Source organism: Tachypleus tridentatus, chromosome 12, assembly GCF_004210375.1.
Source record: "Tachypleus tridentatus isolate NWPU-2018 chromosome 12, ASM421037v1, whole genome shotgun sequence".
Classification (NCBI taxonomy): Eukaryota; Metazoa; Arthropoda; class Merostomata; order Xiphosura; family Limulidae; genus Tachypleus; species Tachypleus tridentatus.
In genome coordinates this window covers 16,440,665-16,462,747 of record NC_134836.1, presented here as the reverse complement: position 1 = coordinate 16,462,747, position 22,083 = coordinate 16,440,665, and the positions used below count along the sequence as shown (strand labels likewise).

At 32.7% G+C, this 22,083-nt stretch overlaps 1 protein-coding gene across 1 annotated transcript in view; it reads left to right on the top strand.

Moving 5' to 3' along the window:
• LOC143234987 (Krueppel-like factor 6) overlaps nucleotides 1–21,277 on the top strand; it is a 178,566-nt gene extending 157,289 nt beyond the window's left edge. Inside the window, exon 3 of the mRNA XM_076472682.1 lies at nucleotides 18,212–21,277. Within this exon, the coding sequence (XP_076328797.1) occupies nucleotides 18,212–18,393 (182 nt within the window). The 3' untranslated portion in view covers nucleotides 18,394–21,277. The remainder of the gene's footprint in view (nucleotides 1–18,211) is intronic.
• The last annotated feature ends 806 nt before the right edge of the window (nucleotides 21,278–22,083 follow it).

Sequence of the window (22,083 nt, the reverse complement as noted above, 5' to 3'; positions counted from 1 at the left end):
TAAATTTAATTGATCTATAGGTTGTAATATTAGTTTATGATATAAGGTAATTTGTATCAATTAATAGTGACTCTGAAAGCTTTCTTTCTTAGTTGAAATTCTGAGTGGCTTGCGCCTGTTACTTTCACATACTTATAATGTTTTCTTGTTAGTTTATTCAACATGCATTTAGCAAATTAAATGATTGCAGAAAATACAAATCTTACTTTAGCTATGATCTTAATTAACATATACTGATTAATTTTATGTGTCATGAAATGATTATTATCCTCATTTGCCGAAATAATAAAATAACAAATTATTTCTGTGTGAACTATATTCAAAATGGGCGATTTAAGCGAAAGGTAAGCTGTATGATTACTGACTATTTTAGCATTGCATTAATGTTTCGTACTTTTAATATTGTAATCAACATTTGATGAACAAAACAGATTATCTAACGAACTAAGTTGCAGTACATAACCAATATATTTTATAATGGAGCCAGACATTTGGCAAAGATAGCAACAAACGCCATGAGTCAACAATTTCGTGTACGAACAAGATCCCTTCATAATTAAACTACGAGTTTCCTTCTCCCATTTACAGTCGGTCTTTACCGGAAAAAGCATCGTGACTAACACGCGCTGGTATATATTTAATTGTTCACGTGATCGTTCGACACTGATCTGTTCCCTAGTTTATGCTGTTCCTACAGGAACCCTGTCACACTAGTGATATTGGATGTTAGTTTGTAGCTTCTGAGACAACAGATATCTCACATATGCTATTATTGTTAGTTACAATCCAACTGTAGTAATGACACAGACGTAACTTAAAGCTAATATATAGATATATATTATTGCAGTGAACCTACTGAAGAAAACGCATAGTCTAATAAAAATTATCAATTATGCAGTAGCTCTTTAAAGCAAAGAGTGAATTTAATAACTGCACATGCGCATTACCAAAATAGTGTTTTGTTTTCTAACGTGTAATAATATTCCAATAAAATATAATACAGTATACATTTTATGTTTTAGAATGTAATTTTGATGAAAACGTTGATAATGAGAAAACACTTGCAAAACGCGCGATTTAACATAAAATAATAACATAAGCATCGCGTTTTTATATTTTTCTATATGTAATGCTATAATATGAACTTTTGACCCATTTACGTGAACGAAAAAGAAAGCATATATTAGGTTGTTATAACTTAAAAAACAAGCCAAAACAAAAATATATTAAGCAGAAAACGTTGCACTAATTGAAAAGCTCCCAGGGTTCAAGCTATAATGTGGGATTATAAAATGTACCCTAGATTTTGGAGGTGACTGAGGAAGTAGGGCCTACATTGCAGTGGGGATACGCTGTCTCTTAGTCTTAACCTTTATTCACCAGTCTCACATAAGAAATAAAAGTGTAGCAATAGATATACTAATAGAAATTAGGAGAGCGAAATGTGGATCCTCAAACCCACAACGTCCCACATCTATATCACCCTTCACTGAGTGCAGACAGTGACTGCTCTCACAGGTAAAGAAGAAAAATTAATTGAAATAAAAACATGAATAAGAAAATTAGGATCTACCGTATGGGGTAAGTAAGTTGAAAACTTACTTCTTGAAGTTAACATTCTAGCCCCCAGTGTGGTAGAAAGGCACTAATTGATAGTACAGTAAACGAATTACACTAGTATGAATCGTCCCATCCAATTATCTAAATAAACTAGTCTACAGTGACTATCATGCTCTAAACAAACTTTTATATGCGGCAAGGTGTATATCCGCATCAAGTAGTGCTAAATTGTTAAATGACCTTATTCATAATTAAAAGTAGTTATTAGAAATTTTGAGCAAAATTTGTCTCATTTTTATTTCTTTATATTTATTTAATACATTCTTACATTTGTTACAGCGTAATTTAATAATTTTATTTAAAGTTTATTTATCAAATCTATTAACTATTCATTATTGTATCAGTATTTCAACCATTATTATGGTACATTACTATTAAAAGAGGGTAAACCATAAATTGGAAAGGCAATATATCGTACCTTTCTGTTATAAGCATTATAACTTTGCAATTATTCAGATATTGTAAACTTTTTAATAAATTACAATGTTAGTCAGAGGTTTGGATTTGCTGTTTTTAACGCAGTCCTTCCTTGTTGTTTTGTTTACAAATATATATAAATATATATATAATATATTATGTAAATATATATATATTAATATAATATATATAAATAATATATATATATATTAATATAATATATATATTATATAAATATAGATTATTAGTGAAGCCAACTACAGATGTGAAATCCTCTGTAACATTCAATAATTGTGAAAACTTTATATTTGAGGTGACTGAGAAGGTAAAGTAACGGAAAGCATAGCTCGATTTCATCAAATCTGATCATAACTTGACATACAATTCATTTTGAAAGTTGCTGCTTCCTGTTATTACTTACCTAGTAAGTATGTATGTCGCTCAATAATTAAATAGAAGTCCGATGATTCATTCTAAGTGCCCATAATAGACGAACTAAACAATAATAATTTATTAGTTTCGATAATTTGGAATAATTACTTGCCACAAAACTAAAACAAACAAAAATTAATACCATTTAAAAAGTGTAAATGATGACATTTCAAATAATTATTAGGGTGTTCGCCCCAAGAAGAAATACCACTAACAGTAAAATATAATTAAATAAAATTTCTGATCGTTATGATTTTGTGACTGTGTAGTTCTGTTTCTGTTTCAGAACGCTTTTCAGGTAGTTGAGTGCGTGTGCCAAAATTAACGTTGAATATTACACAAAATTAAATTACCTCTTCACTTCATTTTTTGCAAGCCCCGCGTGGCTAAGTAGTTAATGTGTTCGATTCATAATCTGAGGGTCGCGGGTTCTAACCCCTCTCACACCAAACATGCTCGCCCTTTCAGCCGTGGGTGTGTTATAATGCGACGGTCAATCCTTCTATTCGTTGGTAAAAGAGTAGCCCAAGAGTTGGTAGTGGATGGTAATAACTAGTTACCTTTCCTTTAGTCTTACACTGCTAAAGTAGGAACGGCTAGCGCAGATAGCTCTCGTGTAGCTTTACGCGAAATTCAAAAAACAAACAAACTCTTTTGTTGGTAACTATTTGATAATCTTATAGATTACTGTTTGATAGAGTTATGAATAATTCTCAATATAAAAAAACATGATATGTTAGTTATATCCTGTTAATGTGTTTTGTAGCTTTCGATATACTGTTATAATTTATGTTTTAAAGATAAGTAATTTATTTCCAAAAGTGGATACACGCGCGCTCATATATGTATATGTTTGAAAGTGTGAAAGATAACTAATTCGACGTATGTATATATGTTATTTTATTTTTAGTATAGTATTCCTTTGATTAAAAGAAAAACAAGGAAACCTTACAAAAGGGAGATACTCCTGCTCCGCAGGGGCTTAGCGGTATCATAACGTTAAAAATCAGGTTTCGATACTCGTGATGGGCACAATATACGTATTCCATTGTGTGGTTTTGTGGTTAAATAACAAAAAAAAATCCAAAATATACAAATTAAAGTTCAAATACACGAGTAAATTATAAGTCTGAAGATTAAACAGCGCATATTAGATAAGTACTGCTTACACATTTTGATGTTTGAATAGATTCCTATTTTGTTTATCTATTTGGGCTGTAAGTGTACACACTATGATTTACCTGTTAGCTGTTACCATAATCAGAAGATCCAAATAGTCATGACGTAATTATTGTCAATATATATACTTTTTTTTTTCATTTAATGTAAAAATACGTGAGATGGCAAAATGGAACAGCTGCTAACTCAGCAGTATCCAAAATGTTAATACAAATAGCTAAATACTTACCCAAATTATCAGAAGTACCGTCATTGTGCAGTAATAAGTTTTTAACTACACGCCTGACATAAATATATAAGACAAGTTGTATGAGGTAAAAAAGAGAGTCAAGAATCATAATTTTATTAAGCCTTTCACTGTTACAACAAATATGTGATTAGGCATAAAATTTCTTATTCGTGGTTATATTGCACCACGCTCTGATTAGAAATGGTATTACTAATTTACATGTGGTTTTCATTAAAATTGAAAACGTGCTCTGTGCAATTTTATACAGGCTATTCTAGCGACCATGATAATTTCTTCATTTAACTTCCATAACAGGCACTAAAATCAGGGGTTCGATTCCCCTCGGTAGACTCAGCAGTTAGCCTGATGTAGCTTTGCAAAAATAAAACACACACGCACCATAACAGACATGTAGCGCCGCCTTTTGCCTCAAACAAGTGTTAACATCTTAGGGATTTCGTATGGACGGAAAACTACTTAAAGCATTTTCTTTTATTTTTGACGGTCTCACTTACAACATCACGTCTGATTTACAAGACTTTGTTTTACTGAATAACGTAACATAAAGTGTTTTCTTGGAATGTATGACAATCAAAGTTTGTTTGTGTAACTTTAAAAACTGGCTAATCATTAATAATCTTGTTCTCAAAGATTTCAATGTAATGAATTAAAAATGAGGCACAGGTGTTTATACTAATTAAAAGACATTATTTTACGAGGTGAAAAAGACCTGCTTTATACATCACTTGTACAGTGTATCCTAAACAGTAAACACTCGGAAGTCGTATTTATTTTCTGCAATTATGTTTGCAGTAACACCCAATGTGGAAACGATTGAAGTAATTTGTAAATCAAGCATGCAGACACTGATTGATACTTCATAGCAAGGAATGTTAGTTATTTTCTTTCATTTAGTTTACTTGTTTTTTAATAAACGAGTGAAATATTGTTGGACTTCTTTATTTTTGACACAAAAACACGCGAGTTTATGCAACTTTAACAAACAATTACGTTTTCGAAAGGTTTAACATGAATAATTTAACTTACAGTTTTATAAAAGTTGGTATTTTTTATTCAGAATTTATGCATACCTGTTTGCTTTCTCATTTAGATTTGTCATTAATTGACAATAGAGACAACTGTGATAAAACTGTGGTATAAAGAAAGCTAATTACTTTGTTTTCAGAAAAATCTAACATTTCGTCCGAGTTTGTAAGTTTATTAAATTCTGATACCACAACAAAGAGGATTTTATCGAAACTGTTTCTCCCCGTTTAAAACCAGACGAACACCTGTTTCTAATTACTGTAAGAATATTTTCTATAATTTTACTATATTTTGTATTTTTCAGACATACTGTTGATACTGTCTCTTTTGTCCACAAATTAGTCATTATGAAAGAACCATTTAAAGATTTTATGAAACAGTTATTTTAATGTAACGGTACAATATCTAAACATTCGAAATGGACAAAAATATACGTTACTAACAGAATATATAATATTTTGATATCACTCAGACTTTTTAAAAGAAGGTTATTTTATGTACTTTTCAGATCTGTCTCAGTGTAACTTTTTAGCAGGACTCTAATACATGTATACATCATATTCACATGCCGTTGATTAATAAGATAATTTAATGAACATGATGTGTTACTAATCATGATGGTGCTTGACTAATGTCAAGCTCTGCGCGTCAAGTGGTTGAGGGACAAAAGTTTAGGATGAGGAAATAAGGAAGAGGCAAGAACAAAATCATCTTTCATTTTCAGCTTTTACCGAGAGATGTTTGAGAAAAACTTACAGAAAAACAATATCCGTGTAGATTCTCTGAAATTTGTCGGTAATCACTATGGAAACAGTGGAGTCCTTCGTTAATTGAATTATTGAGGGTAGTATTCTCTATAGATACATTAATGAACACGTGTAGAAATATACTGAGCACTAGAAAAAGAAAAAGAAAAAACAAAAAGGAATCCTCAATAGCTGCAGTACTTGAAATTATTTTAGGCGGGATTAGAGTAAGTTAATCTATTTTTTCTTAGGAATTTTTTGTGCGCTACCAATACCAAGCGTGGAGTGCGCGCATACCCAATTTGATGGTATTACTCATCAGTATACCCTTAAAATGACGTTCTTTTACGTACGATTAGAGTAAATTAGTCTATTACATCTTGGTCGTTGCTTATATATCAATCAAATAAGTTTGACATTGTGAGTCCAAAATTCTAATTAGATCTCAAATCGGTTAAGAGAAGACGGAGCTATGAGCTAAACGTTTGTACTTGAAAAAACAAGGAAAAAACTCGAAGCCATTCTGTGATTAGTCATTCCGCGGCTAAAATGATAAGTTGACTGTTAAAGTGATAGAACACTTTTAATACTTCTTTTAACAGTAGCATTTGAACAATTTTTTTATTTTGTTACAGTTTGATGTTTACAAATGACCTCTGGAATTTTGGTGCATTAATATGTACTTTATATTCTTGTTTATAAAGTAATTTTAAAAGTGGTTGCTTTACAGGTGTATTGCTATTTCATACGAAAAAGCTATTTGTATTTCCAAGTCCTTATCGAAAAACTTTTCCAACATTTTGTTTACGAGAGTTTGACTTCTTATTTCCTTATAACAAGAAATCAGGCAACTTTTATTTAGGAGCTGCCTGTCCTTGATTACATATTAAAAAACATTGTGACAGACAAAAAATATGTTGTCAAGAGTTACCAAAATAGAAACAGCGTTTCCTTTTGAAGAACCACAAAAATCCAAACAATGAGTAGCAAACACTGATTTCCAAAAGGAACTGACTTACAGAATAAACTGGATCTGACTGATGAAAAATCATTTTCAAACAAAAATCAAGTACTCTTCAAAAATGACAGAGTAAAACCATTCTTATGCCACCAGATAAGAAATAACAACTATAAAGTATTAGATATCTATTGTCGAAACCAAATTAAATGGTTTCAAATAAATATGCCAGTTTTATGTTTTAATATTCTATTTTAAAAATACTTACTTTTCTGAAAAAAAATAAAAATAGGTTTTTTTTCTGATCAGTCTGTATATTTTAAAAATTCAACCTAATATTTAATGTACAACTGATGTATAATACTGTTTGTTTGTTTTGAAATTTCACACAAAGCTACTCGAGGGCTATCTGTCCCTAATTTAGCAGTGTAAGACTAGAGGGAAGGCAGCTAGTCATCACCACCCACCGCCAACTCTTGGGCTACTCTTTTACCAACGAATAGTGGGATTGACCGTCACGTTATAACGCCCCCACGGCTGGGAGCGCGAGCATATTTGGCGCGACTCGGGCGCGAACCCGCGACCCTCGGATTAGGAGTCGCACGCCATACGCGCTTGGCCATGCCAGGTCTGTATAATGCTTCTTAGATCATTTAAATATTGCCTCGAAGTAAGAAATCTATAATTAAATAATCTGATATTTTTTCGAATATTTGCCATTCAAAGGCGCCAGCCATCTGGATTTACAACGCTAAAATCATGGGTTCGATTCCCCTCGGTGGGCTCAGCAGATAGCCTGGTGTGGCTTTGCTATAAGAAAACACACACACAAGCTAGCCATCCGTAATATTAAATAAATGGATTATCAGAGAGACAATTAGTCAACTGCATCCACTGCCAACTCTGACCAAGAAATGGGATTTCACCGTAACCTTTGTAACGTAGTCGCCATCCTAAATTGCGAAATGTGATATTATTTTTGTTTTGTTGTAAAGAAACACAAACACTGAACCTACAGATCCATAGCTAGACCCGGTTTACATTCAGCTCTACACGATTTACTCAAGGAAATATATTAACCTTGTTGTAAATGTTTATTTGTTGAACCTACATCAAAATCAATATAGTACAAAATCTCACCTTTGATAAAGTACATTCAATGAAACATTTATATGACGAAATTATGGCAAGTAACTTCAACCAATAATATTTACTATTTATTACCCGGCATGGCCAGGTGGTCAGTGCACTTGACCTCCCCATCTGACGGTTGCGGGTTCGAATTCCCGTCACACCAAACGTGCTCGCTGCTTCAACCGTGGGGGCGTTACGAAATGTTACGGTCAATCCCACTATTTGTTGATAAAAGAGTTGGCGGTGGGTCTTGATAACTACCTGCTTTCTCTACAGTCTTACACTGCTGAGTTAGGGATTGCTAGAGCAGATAGCCCTGGTGTATCTTTGAGCGAAATTCCAAAGAATCATTATTTATCTATTTATTTCTATATATATATCAACGTGTTTAATTGTATGCATTTTAAAAGAACAGAAACTTTGTCAGTTAAATTATTAATTCTGCTACATCTAGAGTAAAACTCATTGCAATATATTCACAATTAGCATTTATTTACCACGGATATATTCTAGGGATTGAAAACAATTTTTTGAACTTAGATTGTAAAAATCATTTTGCTCGTTAAATAATCTTAAAACATAAAACTGTCAATCTTTGTCCTTTATGTCTTTCCAAAAGAAAAAATTAAAATTATATTACTAAATTACTTGTACCGGAGCCCGGCATGGCCAGGTGTGTTAAGGCGTTCGACTCGAAATCCGAGCGTCGCGAGTTCGAATCCCCATCGCAACAAACATGCTCGCCCTGGGGGCGTTATAATGTGACGGTCAATCCTACTATTCGTTGGTAAAAGAGTAGCTCAAGAGTTGGCAGTGATGACTAGCTGCTTTCCCTCTAGTGGCTTTGCACGAAATAAAAAAAACAAACAAAAACATACTTGTACTGTCTTGGCCATAATGTGAGCATACTGTTCGATATTGATATTATTATCTACAGTGCATAGAGTATTTATTGAGTAAATACCTGAGTGATAACATAGAAGGTAGCATATGATCAGACAAGCATGTTCGATGTGTTATTGTAGTTTGTTTAAATTGATTTGAGCATTTGTTCATCACGACACACAAAAACTCATGTTGTGTATAAGAGGGTGTTATTTTAGTATATCTTTTTTAATACAAATCAACACTTGTTCAGATAAATTTTCTGTGTTGAGTTACGTCTTATCACGTGCCAAAATTTATAGAACGTCAAATTTTTCGACTGTCCAGAAATGACATGAATCAAACGGATGTGCTAGAACAATAAGTTACTCCCATTGTACTAGAATCCTTAAATATTACTGGACTATAGGACTTTCAAGGAAAGTAGGCTGTCAGACACAGTAGCACGAGATGATCATATTTCGATCACGTTAACATGTTAAGGTCAAAAGGCGTTTTGCAAAACCTTACGACAGGAAGGGCATTGACACGTGCATTCCATGATATTCAGAAGAACATTGAATAAACGACTGATTAAACAAAGTCATTTTGCGAAAAAAAAAAAAAAGTACACTGACGTCAACTTGTTTCTTTGGCAAGAGAGCACGATAACTTACAGTTATAACACTGATAACATGTTTTAGCTTGTTAAAGCTGATGGTAGGATTCGTTTTCGTCATTTTCCTTGAAAATAGACGAGGGAAGATTGTCTTTCCTACAAGAAACACAGGAGATTGTGTAGTATATATTTGGGCAATTTTTCATCATGGTAGAAAACCTAATATTTGTATTCTTCAGATAAACGACAATAGCGTCTCCTACAGGCATCATAGGGAGATAATATTTCAGCCATGTGCTAGGGAAAAATTTAGCAATAACTTTCTGTTCCAGGATGACAAAACCACTGCCAATAGTGCGTTTATTGTACAGAATTATCTAAACTACAAGGAAATTACAAGACTGTCATGGTCAGCAAAATCTGTTGAGCAGAATTGAGCAGGAAAATTGCTAATCTAAACCAGCTACTGTAACTGAGCTACACTGCAATCTAGTAACAAGTTTGGATGAAATCAAGTTAGATCATATCAATAATCTCATCGAACTTGCCACGTCGCCTTGCGAAGGTTATTAGATAACAAAGAGGACAAAACAAGCACTGAATGTTTGATATGAATTAATACAGGGCTATAGACGCTATTATAATAAGTTTATGTTATATTGTGTCAAAATATTTTAATAATTATGAACTTGAATGATATTTAAGCAAGAAAAGTGTTTTTATAAAATTGGGTTCAGTCCAGAACGTTCATTTATTTTCTATCTGTAGGAATTGGGTATCTCACAATTAATAATATCAAACTTTAGAGATTTGAGTCACTTTAGAAACTCTAATTATCACCCGTAGAACTTTCTTTGTTGGGCAAAAATACAAATATGTGAGTACAAGTAACAATTCTTTTGACTTTGCCTACCAAAATATGGGACTCTCTATCAACGTGACCAAGACCCAAATTCTCCTTCAACCAGCACCCGCGACGGCTAACCCTGTATCGCCTGCTGTCAAACTACAAGACCAGTTCCTAGAAAACGTCAGCAGTTTATGCTATGTGGAAAGCCATCTCTTATCCTTGGAAGACATCGACTTCGAAATCTAGTATCGTCTGAAATGTGCGGGAGCTGCCTTTGGACGCCTCCGAACACGAGTTTTCCAGGATCGAGACATTAAGACAGTCATCAGGATGCTCGTATACAAAGCAGTTGTTATCCTCACCCTCCTGTACGGATCTGAAACATGGGAAACATATCGTCGACACCTGAACCAGCTGGAATGCTTCCACCAAAGGTACCTCCGGAGTATCTTGAAGATCAAATGGGAGGAATACAGAATCAACATCATCAAGAGCCGCCTCCGATGGACAGGCCAATGCTCCGAATGGATGACACTCGACTCCCGAAATAACTCCTGCATGGTCAAATGAAAAATGGGAAACGAATGAGAGGAGAACAGAAGAAGCGGTTCAAAGATGGTCTGAAGACAACACTCAAGAGATGCAACATTGATGTTAACAATTGGGAAACTCTCGCTCACGACCGAAACAGCTGGAGATCCTTTACCCATCAAAGAGCAGCATTCTTTAAGTCATCAAGAAGACAACATTTTGAAGCGAAGTGAGAGAAGAGGAAACAACACCAGCTACTACTGAAACATCTCCTTCCCTCTGAACTGACCTACCCTTACTGCAAAAAGACCTGTGCAGTAAAGATTGGCTTAATTAACAATCTACAGACCCATGTATGAACTTGCAGGACCATCACCCTTAACCTCGAGGAGCTGCCACGACGACGACAAGTTACGATTAGATCCCACTGTTAGACATAAGTGTTGGTGGTGGGTGCTGTTAGCAAACTGTCTTCCTTCCAGCCTATCACAAGAAGCAAACAAACAAATGAACGCATTTATTGACTTTTCCCCCTGCTTCTTCGTTTTCTTGCTTTTGACAGCTGTTTTTATTTCTAGCTAAAATAAGATACCACACTATTAGAATTTATCAAGAAATGTACATTACGTTCATCTAAAGAATTAGCACCAAAACATTACCTAAAAATATATGAAGAGAAACAAAGAGAATTATAAATACACAGAATCTAAAATGGAAATAAAATACTTCAATTTAATAAAAATCACAAACAAATAAAATACGTAATACTGAAATCATCTTTCTACCTTCCTATTAGTCTCTTAATACCTATTTTTAATACTACTCTTGTTTGTTATCAAAGCAAGTCAAAGGGCTACCTGTGCTTTTCATATCGTATAGATTGACTCCCGATTTTACCATTTTAAGTCAAATGTACTACTAAGCTACCGAGAGTTTGAATAACAGCATATTTTATAATACAAAAACCAGAATAAAGCACAGTACCAATGTTGTTAAAAATATATTTAAAATATCTTTTCAGCTATTATAGATTGATATATTTTAGTATTTTTTTCGTTTTACATCGTACTGTTTTTGCAAAAACAGAAAACCATGATCTAATGGGTCGATAAAAGGTCTACGTGGAAATGCTTATGTTAATTTTAATTCACTTTTTACGTATATATTTTTGAAACATTACAAAAACAACTGCGAACAGTATAAACAAGCACGCTATCCACCATTGTCTAGTTTGAGGGATACTATCTAACCTCATTCTGGTATCTGAGTAGGTTAACAGTAATTTTGCATTCTATGATCTATATTGTACTTTCAGCGAAATATAGTCACCTGCTGAATAATAACAACCAAAGTGTCTTTGACTGTTTTTGAAGATCATTAAGAAAAAAATCATATAAACCCACACATCCACATCCGGCTATAAGAATAAAGAAGCATGACATAGATGTCTCATATTCATAATAACCTAATTGCGTATAAATAACTATGAAGTTATTTCAATATCCTTTCTTCATATTTGCTTATCGTCCAACACTAACAAATGTGCAATGTTCTGAAAGCTATGGCAATAAAACTCATTATAAAAGCCAAGTAAAGTCGAAGTCATCAAGGCTTTTGATCATACGATGGTGTAGCATTTTTGTATTTAAGTGTTCATTTATTAAGAAATATAGAGACAAAATGAGTACAATGCGAGTTTGTCGCCCTTATAACTTAATTACCTCAGAAATGAAGCGCTTTTTTCACAACCGTAAAATAAAACCAATGAAATTATTTTGTAAGAACTTCAAGTCAAGTTTTAAATTATTTACAAGTTGATAACTCTTTTTCCGTTTTATATTATTACAAAGTAGTTTCTTGCTCCATTATAATTGCTCCTAATCTCTTGTAAACGCAATTCTAAGACCTTAGAATTTACAAAATCACTTATCTTCCAGTGCATAATATAACTTAGAGTAACAATGGATCCTGTTAATTCATTAAAATAAACTTAGATGACAGAAACGTACTTGCTTTATGATAATGTTTGTAAACAAGATAAATACAAATAAGTTAAGTACACTCAAAATTTTATGCTTATTATTATAGAAACAAACTATATGCATTGATAGAAAAGTAGGATTTCAGAAGAACTTTGCCCCCAGTGGCTCAGCGGTATGTCTGCGGATTTACAACGCTAAACACCGGGTTTCGATACCCGTGGTGGGTAAAGCACAGATAGCCCATTATGTAGCTTCGTGCTTAATTCAAAACAACAACAAAAGAACTTTAATTCTAAGATATTTCTTTGTCTGTGCTGCCATCTCGCTTTGTAATTGATATCCTTTCCTTTGTCATTTATATGTTACATTAATTGTTTTTGTTGCCGATTTTTGAGGAAATTAATGGAAGTGAAGTAGATTTGTGTTATGAGTAAAGGCAGAGTTTTATTAACACGAATCAGAAGCGATAAAATTGTGATTTTGTTTATATTAATAAAAATAAACTATGGTATCTTAGCTGGTTCATCAGAACATGTAGAGAAGTATTACGTGGTGTCAGTTATGTGAATTTATTAACAAAATATTTAAAGTCTTAAAAGTTGCTGTACTTCACAACTAAACATCATTTGAAAAACTCACATACTAACCTATTCAACAGTTACTGGTAATATTTTATCTCCCATGTTAATATCCTGTTACCAACAAGACCAATATTGCGAAGCCAACTGGAGCAGAAATATATATTTTATCACAGTTGTAATTAAGTAATTAAAACATTTGTGTAAAACATCTGTAAAATTAAAAGTAATGACGTTAGAATAATCATACAATAAATAGTTATTAACTTGCTCTAGTAAAAAACTCTACCGCTAAGTCCTTGTTTTAAAAACTATTTTGTAATGATTAAAACATTGTATTCCTTTTAATTGTAAATACATATGTTTTACAGAAGTGTTGTTTTTAAATCATTTATTATTGTTATCGACAAACGGTGAGGTGTACTGGTTGTGAACTATTATTTTACGTCATTTGTGTTATTGTAGCCTGGGAAATTAAGTATATTTACAATTTAAAGACTTTGTTTTAGGGTTAGTCCCTGCTTTAATAACGTCTTATTGTGTAATGATTTTAACATTCTCCTTTTAATTGTAAACAAAATTTTAATTGTTTCTTTGTTGAATTTCGCGAGAAGCTTTTTCAGGACTAATTTCGCTAGCTGACCTTAGTTTTATAGAGATAGACTAGACGAAAGGCAGCTATTAAATACCCCCATCCACCGCCAATCCTTGAACTACTCTTTCACTAACGAACAGCAGCATTAACTATAAATTATAATGACTCCATGGCAAAAAGACGAGCATCTTTGGGATTCGGATCCGCGACCATTGACCGAAGGTCAATTGCTATAAACATCAAGCAGTATTAATAAAATCATACATTTGTGTTTTGCCCACTACACATTACACAATTATGTCATAGTTCAATAAAGTGTCACCAGATGAGGCAACTAATCTTTTGGTGGGCTGAGATTATAGTTCAATAGTAGACAAGCGACTAAAATGGATGATTACATAGCACCAGAAAGTAGAGAATGTGTTTCTAGGACGCCGTTACAAGTAGCTATGACTCATATAATACATGTCTCATTATATCGATAATTATTTAATTAAATCATCCTTAAAAGGATGCTTAAGAATAATTCATTAAACTATTCATAAATAAATCACTATAAAAAGGACACTTAACACTAATTAATTAGTTAATTAATAATTAGATCATCTTACCACAGGGCAAAAAACATATTTCTAAGCAACCATGACTCATAAATGTCTCAATAAGAATAAAATTAGTCATTAATTTTATAGTTAATTAAATCATTATAAAAAAGATGATTAACATTAATTAAACATTTATAATTAATTCACTAATTCATTTATAATTAATCTGCCCAAAATGTACACTAATTCATTAGTAAATTACGTTTTCATATCATTTATGTGTCATAAAAGGTCTGTATTTTATTAAACTTACTTTTTTAACTATCAAACAAGTGTTTACATATTTTCAGTGACATGAATATAATAAACTGTCAAAAACATTATTTAACATAATAGATTAAATGAAATTACAATTCATTGAAAAAATCATGTCTAGAATGAACAGATATATTTTGAAATATTAATGTTAAAGTTTTCGTAACAATTCTGTGTTTGTAACACAACAATCGGTTAAAATAATGATTTTATAATAATAAACTGTAATTAATATTCACATTGCACAAATAATCAAAGTTATCTTCATTTTAGAAATTATACAAAATATATGAAAACTAAATCAGCTGTTCAATTTACTTACAATTTAAAACTCACTTTCAATATACAAATCAAAACTTGTAAAGTGCCACACATACTCAAATATTATGGAATATTTAAATGTTTATGATTTAAATAAAACAAATATATTAAACATATATATTTATATACAGAGGATGCGTCAAAAAAGTATTTCAATAGTTTATATAAAATAGACAAACAATCTAGAAATTCTGTATCAGTGGCTTTCAAGTTTCTTATGATAAAATATAATACATACTTTTTATATCAGTAAATTTGCTATCCAAATAAGCTGTTACCTCCATTATGCTAGGTTTTGATCTAGAACTCTTCTCTTGGACTTTTAAATATAATATGCAAAGATAGATACATAATTTGGCCTGGCATGGCCAAGCGTGTTAAGGCGTGCGACTCGTAATCTGAGGGACGCGGATTCGCATCCCCTTCGCGCCAAACATGCTCGCCCTCCCAGCCGTGGGGACGTTATAATGTGACGGTCAATCCCACTATACGTTGGTAAAAGAGTAGCCCAAGAGTTGGCGGTGGGTGGTGATGACTAGCTGCCTTCCCTCTAGTCTTTCACTGCTAAATTAGGGACAGCTAGCACAGATAGCCCTCCAGTAGCTTTGTGCGAAATTCAAAACAAACAAAAACAAACAAAAGATACATAATCTGAAGTTCTTAAAGATGTAATCATTTAAGCATGTAAAGAAATATCATCCATCTTACAGTTTGGACAAGTTTCATCTGACAATCCCCGTCATACCAAACATGCTCACCCTTTCAGCCGCGGGGGTGTTATAATGTGATGGTCAATCCCATTATTCGTTGGTAGAAGAGTAGACTAGCTACCTTCCTTAGCGAGGTCTGGCACTGATGTCGGCGTTTAAATTCATCCCAGAGGTGTTCGATGGGGTTGAGATCAAGGCTCTGTGCAGGCCAGTCACGTTCTTCCAAACCAACCTCAGCAAACCATGTCTTTATGGACCTCGCTTTGTGCACGGGAGCATTGTCATGCTGAAACAAAAAAGGGCCTTCCCCAAACTGTTGTCACAAAGTTGGAAGCACACGATTCTCTATAGTATCATTGTATGCTATAGCATTAAGAATTCCCTTCACTGGAACTAAAGAGCCTAGTCCAAACCATGAAAAACAGACATTGACCATTATTCCTCCTCCACAAAACTTTACAGTTAGCACTATGCATTTAGGCAAGTAGCATTCTCCTGGCATCCGTCAAATCCAGATTCTTCCGTCAGACTGCCAGATATTGAAGCGTGATTCATCACTCCAAAGAACGCATTTCCACTGCTCCAGAGTCCATTGGTGGTGTGTTTCACACCACTCCAGCCAACGCTTGTCATTGCGCATGATGATCTTAGGCTTGTGTGCGGCTGCTCGGCCATAGAAACCCATTTCACGAAGCTTTCGACGAACAGTTCTTGCGCTGACGTTGCTTTCCAACTGACTTGTTGGAAAGTGGCATCCTATGACAATGTACATTAAAAGTCACCGAGTTCTTCATTACGACCCATTCTACTGCCAATGTTTGTCTATGGAGATTGCATGGTTGTATGCTTCATTTTATGCACCTATAAGCGATGGGTGTGGCTAAAATAGTCGAACCCACTAATTAGAAGGGGTGACCACATACTTTTGGCCATGTAGTGTATTACAAAATAAATTAAAAGAAACTGTACGTCAACTATTCATTAACTCTGAGGATGGTTCTATATGAAAACAAACTCATCTGTTCTTACACTTTACACATCACTATAGAAAACTAAATGTATATTCACAATATTTGATGGTGCAATAGGAAGTTATTTTCTACTTCTAGGCTATTATTTTCTCTTTTGAATCTAGAGCTCACATATTTGTCGGTTAAATATAACAGACAAAGTTATATACATACTATAGCTTCTTGAAGATGTAATAATTTAGGCAAGTAAAGAAATATCAGTAGTATTCATTTTTTCATTTTATCTGAGGGACAAATATATCTGGCAATACAATACCTTTGGTATTTATAAATACTATAATCTGTATGGATTACCAATATTAAATTAACTTTCATACAAGTCAGTGTATAATTCTTGTTATACTTCTGTTGTTTACGATATTTACTAAAGTTCACGACAGTAACAGAAATAATTCATATCACACGGTTCTCCTTAAGTTATAGTCGTCTAAGTTTTATATTAAAGAATGAAAGATAATTAGTAGATAAAGGATACACTTTTACATTAGTTTTGTGATTACTGACGTATTTTGAGAGTAAATTGGCGTACATCTTGTAGCTACATGATTATTTCTGCCGGCGAATAGAACAATTTAAAAACTGAATGTTTGGTGACACCCTCAAGGTCTAAGTACAAGTTGAGACATGTATTCTATGAGTAATTGTTGCCTAGAAACATGCTCTCTATTTTGTGATAGAATGATTTAATTATCAAATAACTAATGAATTAGCATTCACTGTCGTTTTTATGATTAACTATATAATTAGTGTGAATCGTTCTTTTTAGAGTGAATTGATTATGAATGATTTAATGAATTATTCTTAAGCGTCATTTTAAGGATAATTTAATTAAATAATTAATTATTAATTATCGACATGATAAGACATGTATTGTATGATTCGTGGCCACCTGTAATGGTGGCCTAGAAACACATTCTCTGCTTTGTGGCACAATTATGTAATCATCCATTATAGCTGCCTGTCTGGTATCAAAGTATAAGTTCAACCTTCCATAAGTTTAATTGCATCATCTGGTGACACTTTATTGAACTATGACATAATGACCCACTTTTTTACGACAGTCTAGGAACTGTCCCTGATGACGGACAGTTTCGGAACCATAACGTTTCCAACTTTAATAACATCCCTCCTCTCTCCTTCCTTTAGCTTCTAGGGTAATCAAAGTAGTAATTAGTTGGATTAATGTTTACACTGACGATAGCAGTTTAGCTGATAAATAACTTGTCAGTCCTTAAGAACTGTGATACAGAAGAGATCATTAGCTGATTAATATAAAGCAAAACAGATAAGTTGCCTTTACATAAATGTATTTTAGTTACTTATAGTAAAATGATGGTAAAGTTATTTTAGAAGTATTTTATTCATAGTACAAGTTTATAAAAATGTATAGTTTGCATAATTTAACTACACTGTTAATTTCAAGTTGATAGAGTGCATTAACAAATTGTGTACAGCATGATGGAAGCTACTTATTTATATGAAACTAATAATTCTTTTCTTTTCTTTAGGAGAAAAACCTTATAAGTGCAACTGGGAAGGCTGTGAATGGCGGTTTGCTCGATCTGACGAGCTCACCCGTCACTATCGTAAGCACACAGGCTCCAAACCTTTCAAATGTATCCACTGCGAACGGTGCTTTTCTCGCTCAGACCACTTAGCGCTTCATTTGAAGAAACATCCAATAGCCTAGTCTTTCTAAAATAAACTTAGATGACATTCTACAGCGTCACTCTTTTGATTATGTGAACTAGAGGCAGATCTGGACACTGCTTCCGTTACTAAAACGAAAAGAAACATTCAGACTTGAACCAAAAATAGCTGTCTTCAGAACACATTATTAAAAAATCTGTTTCGAGTCATCCATAATAACTTTTACTTATTACCACTCTGTATTTTGGCAATGAAATAATACAGTTAGAAATATGACGTTAAATAACGAATCGAATAAAAATTGAAGTTTAAAAAGAAATAACACAAAAACACAAACATCGTAAAGTGCTTTGTAAATCATAGTATGAAATCGTATATTATTTCGTCAATAAAATAAGTGAAACCAAGAGCTAACTATTATTTAATAATCCAAATTAAATATTTGTGAAACCAGTAGCACTTCAGTTATTACATTATATTTTAGTTCTGTGTTAAAATTGAGTTTTAACGTGTTAATGCGATAAACATTTACTTAATGTCTGAAATTTTCCACGTAATTAAACTTTTCAAAATGGTTGTAGATTGCTTTGATACCACTTCGTTACTGTAGTTGCACCTATCTTTACCTTCTTATGCTCATCTACTTTATTTTATTTGTACTTATACCAATCTGGTATTGACTCATATTAACGTAAAATTAATAACAAGTTGTTGTTTATTATTAGTAATCAATTAGACAAAGATATAAAAAGAAGTTTTATTTCATACTGGCAACTTATTACTTTCGTTCTTTGATTCCCTCGGTTTATTCGTTTTCTATCACGTACAACGGTCCTTTCTCATGTGACTCCTTCTTTCGTATTCCTTTATCAAATCCATGCTAAACAGATTCATACTTTCTTGACCTTCAGTTGTTTGGATTATAACATTCCATAATCTCAGAAGGTTTTCTAATATTCATACTGGCTGAAAAGGATGGTTTCCTCTTCTAGTCAATGTATTAACGATTTCAAGTGCTTTAGTCCTTTAATACCTTAGACATTAACGCAGTTCCGGCTGAGAAACCTCCCCCAACTTCTATCTATGTTCTTTACACTCAACTTCATAATAAAAATGCTAACAAGTAACTGTTAAAATGTTTTCGTCTACATATAATTATTTCTATGAAGATACAATAGAACTGGCATCTGTCGTTTGATTTTAGAGAGAGACTGGATATTATGAATGAAAATAATTTCTTTCGGTGACTGTGAAAAAACAAAAGGTTATTGAAACAAAGATAATAAACTAAAAATATAATATGTTTTTGCACATTTTACAATAGAATACATGTTTGGCTTTCTGATCAAATGCAGTGATGCAACTGTATATTAATAGGTAAATTGTTGTAAAAACTATAAAGTTTTATTTAGTTAGATATTTCTGGTCATAAAGTCAAAAGACATCAGATGGCTACAATTGCACAAAGTATTTATGGGATTGGACGAGAGAATAGAAACGACTTAATAACTCGTGGTTACACTTCTGGCTGCCAGAACTGCTTAACTTTTTTTTATAGTGAGCAAGCTACGCTGAGGAATTAAGTTTCATTGTTCGAGAATACTTGATAAGTTGTTCTCGTTCATTTATGATGATTTCCCAAGTACATTTAATTTTTCCTGATGAGACTTCTGGGATACTTGTATTGATACTGTTCTCCTTTAAACACAAGAAGTCATGCAATTTGGGTCAATATAAACATTTATTAATCATCTTCTACAATCTGCCATATTTGAAAGTTGGTTAAGTCACATTTCTATCCAATGCTATTTGACAACTTACGTGGATTAGAGTTTATATGTATTTAAACACTAATAATCATTTATATAAGAAGTCATTATAATGAGAAATAAATTAATCATCTGAGAATCTTTTCCATTTAACTTTTGTGGCAGGATGAGTATGTTTTTAACCAACTGTTCCTTTTTTCTTGTGAGTATAAGTGAATACGCATCTATAAGATTTAGGCTTATTTTGAATACGTGACGAACTAACGATTCTTCAGTTCAAGATGACCTACAAATCCGGTTGTTTAAAACAAAATTTACACGATAAATATCATTAACTCTTCATAAAACCTCAGACGAAGCAGAAAGATGCAAACTCCACACCGTTTATAGTATGAACTGTTAAAAACAGTGGCGCTCGATAAAAACTTTGTATTCAAAACATCGTGTTTAAGACATTTTTACATTACACATATGTTTCTCTGTAATGTTTTACGTATAGTAGAATAAATTAAATGAACAATTTTCTATTAATTAAAAGAAGAAACTAACATGAAAGTAATATCAACTTTTTGAATTGTTACTAATATCCAATATAGAAGAAGGCATATCGATCTATGTGTTTTCCTTATCATCTGGAATATCTTGTGCATTTAATATTAGTTGATTAAAATCAGAGTCATTGAAATATAATTATACCCATTCAAGCTAAAGTTCTTTTCTATTATCTCATTAATTTATCGACACGAGTGAGAGAACTGTTTTTATACATTATGATGTATCAACACTCCTCGCCTTTATAATTTTTTGTCATTTAAAACATTTGCTATTTTGAAACTGTGTAATAATTTATCGTGTGTGTATTTTTTTATGCATTCGGGACTTGTATGTGTAGAAGTATTTCAGTTGAATGAATGTATGAAAATGTTACGAAAAATTTTCTTTTGCTGAACTGTTACATAGTGCCATCCGTGGGTCTTGACATCTCAAGGCTTCATCATATCTGATTGACGTCATCAGATTATTTAGTTTGACGACTGTGATTTGTAAATAAAACACATGACGGCCTGATTCACGGACACTGGAAATTATTGTATTGTGAGTTTTGCCCGAAGTTGGTTTGTATTGGTTAAATTGTGGCTTTAAAGTAAATAAAATACATTATATAAGTAAAATTTCAAGGTTTATTCTTATCTATTTACTATTATATGTTAGATATATGGATCGTAAATAAAGTAATTATATATAAGCATTAAATATAACGTCTACTAGTTCCGGTATGGCCAGATGGTAATCTGAGGGCGTGGGTTTGAATCCCCGTCACACCAAACATGCTCGCCCTTTCAGCCATGGATACGTTATAATGTGACGATCAGTCACACTATTCATTGGTAAAAGAGTTGGCGGTGGGTGGTGATGACTAGTTACCTTCCCACTAGTCTTGCACTGCAAAATTAGGGACGGCTAGTGCAGGTAGCTCTCGTGTAGCTTTGCGTGAAATTTAAAACAAACCAAACTAATGTCTATTAATTCAACATAAGCAGTCATGTCTTCAGGACTACATGAGTTATGAAGAATAACGACAATAGAACCTTTACAATTTCTAAATAATTTTCTCTTAAAACTTTCAATGAAACCAAACAACGCAATAAAACTAAAATTTTCAAATTCTATAAAACATTAACAATAATTTGTCTTAACTTATTACAGTTATTTTAAACTACTTTTGTTAAAATATAATATAAATAAATTTAAGTCGAACATTCATCTATTTTTTCACCAAATGTTTTGATTTCAGTGAGTTTTGCTAATTTCTGTTCTAGTGTGTCTAAGGTACAATAATCTGTTACGAATTTCTGCTGAGGACATTTTTTTTTCTGGTTCTTTAAACATAAAAGATGTTTGTCTTTAAAGTGAATCAAGATTTGCCTTAGTTTTACTTTGATCATATTTTTGTACGTAAT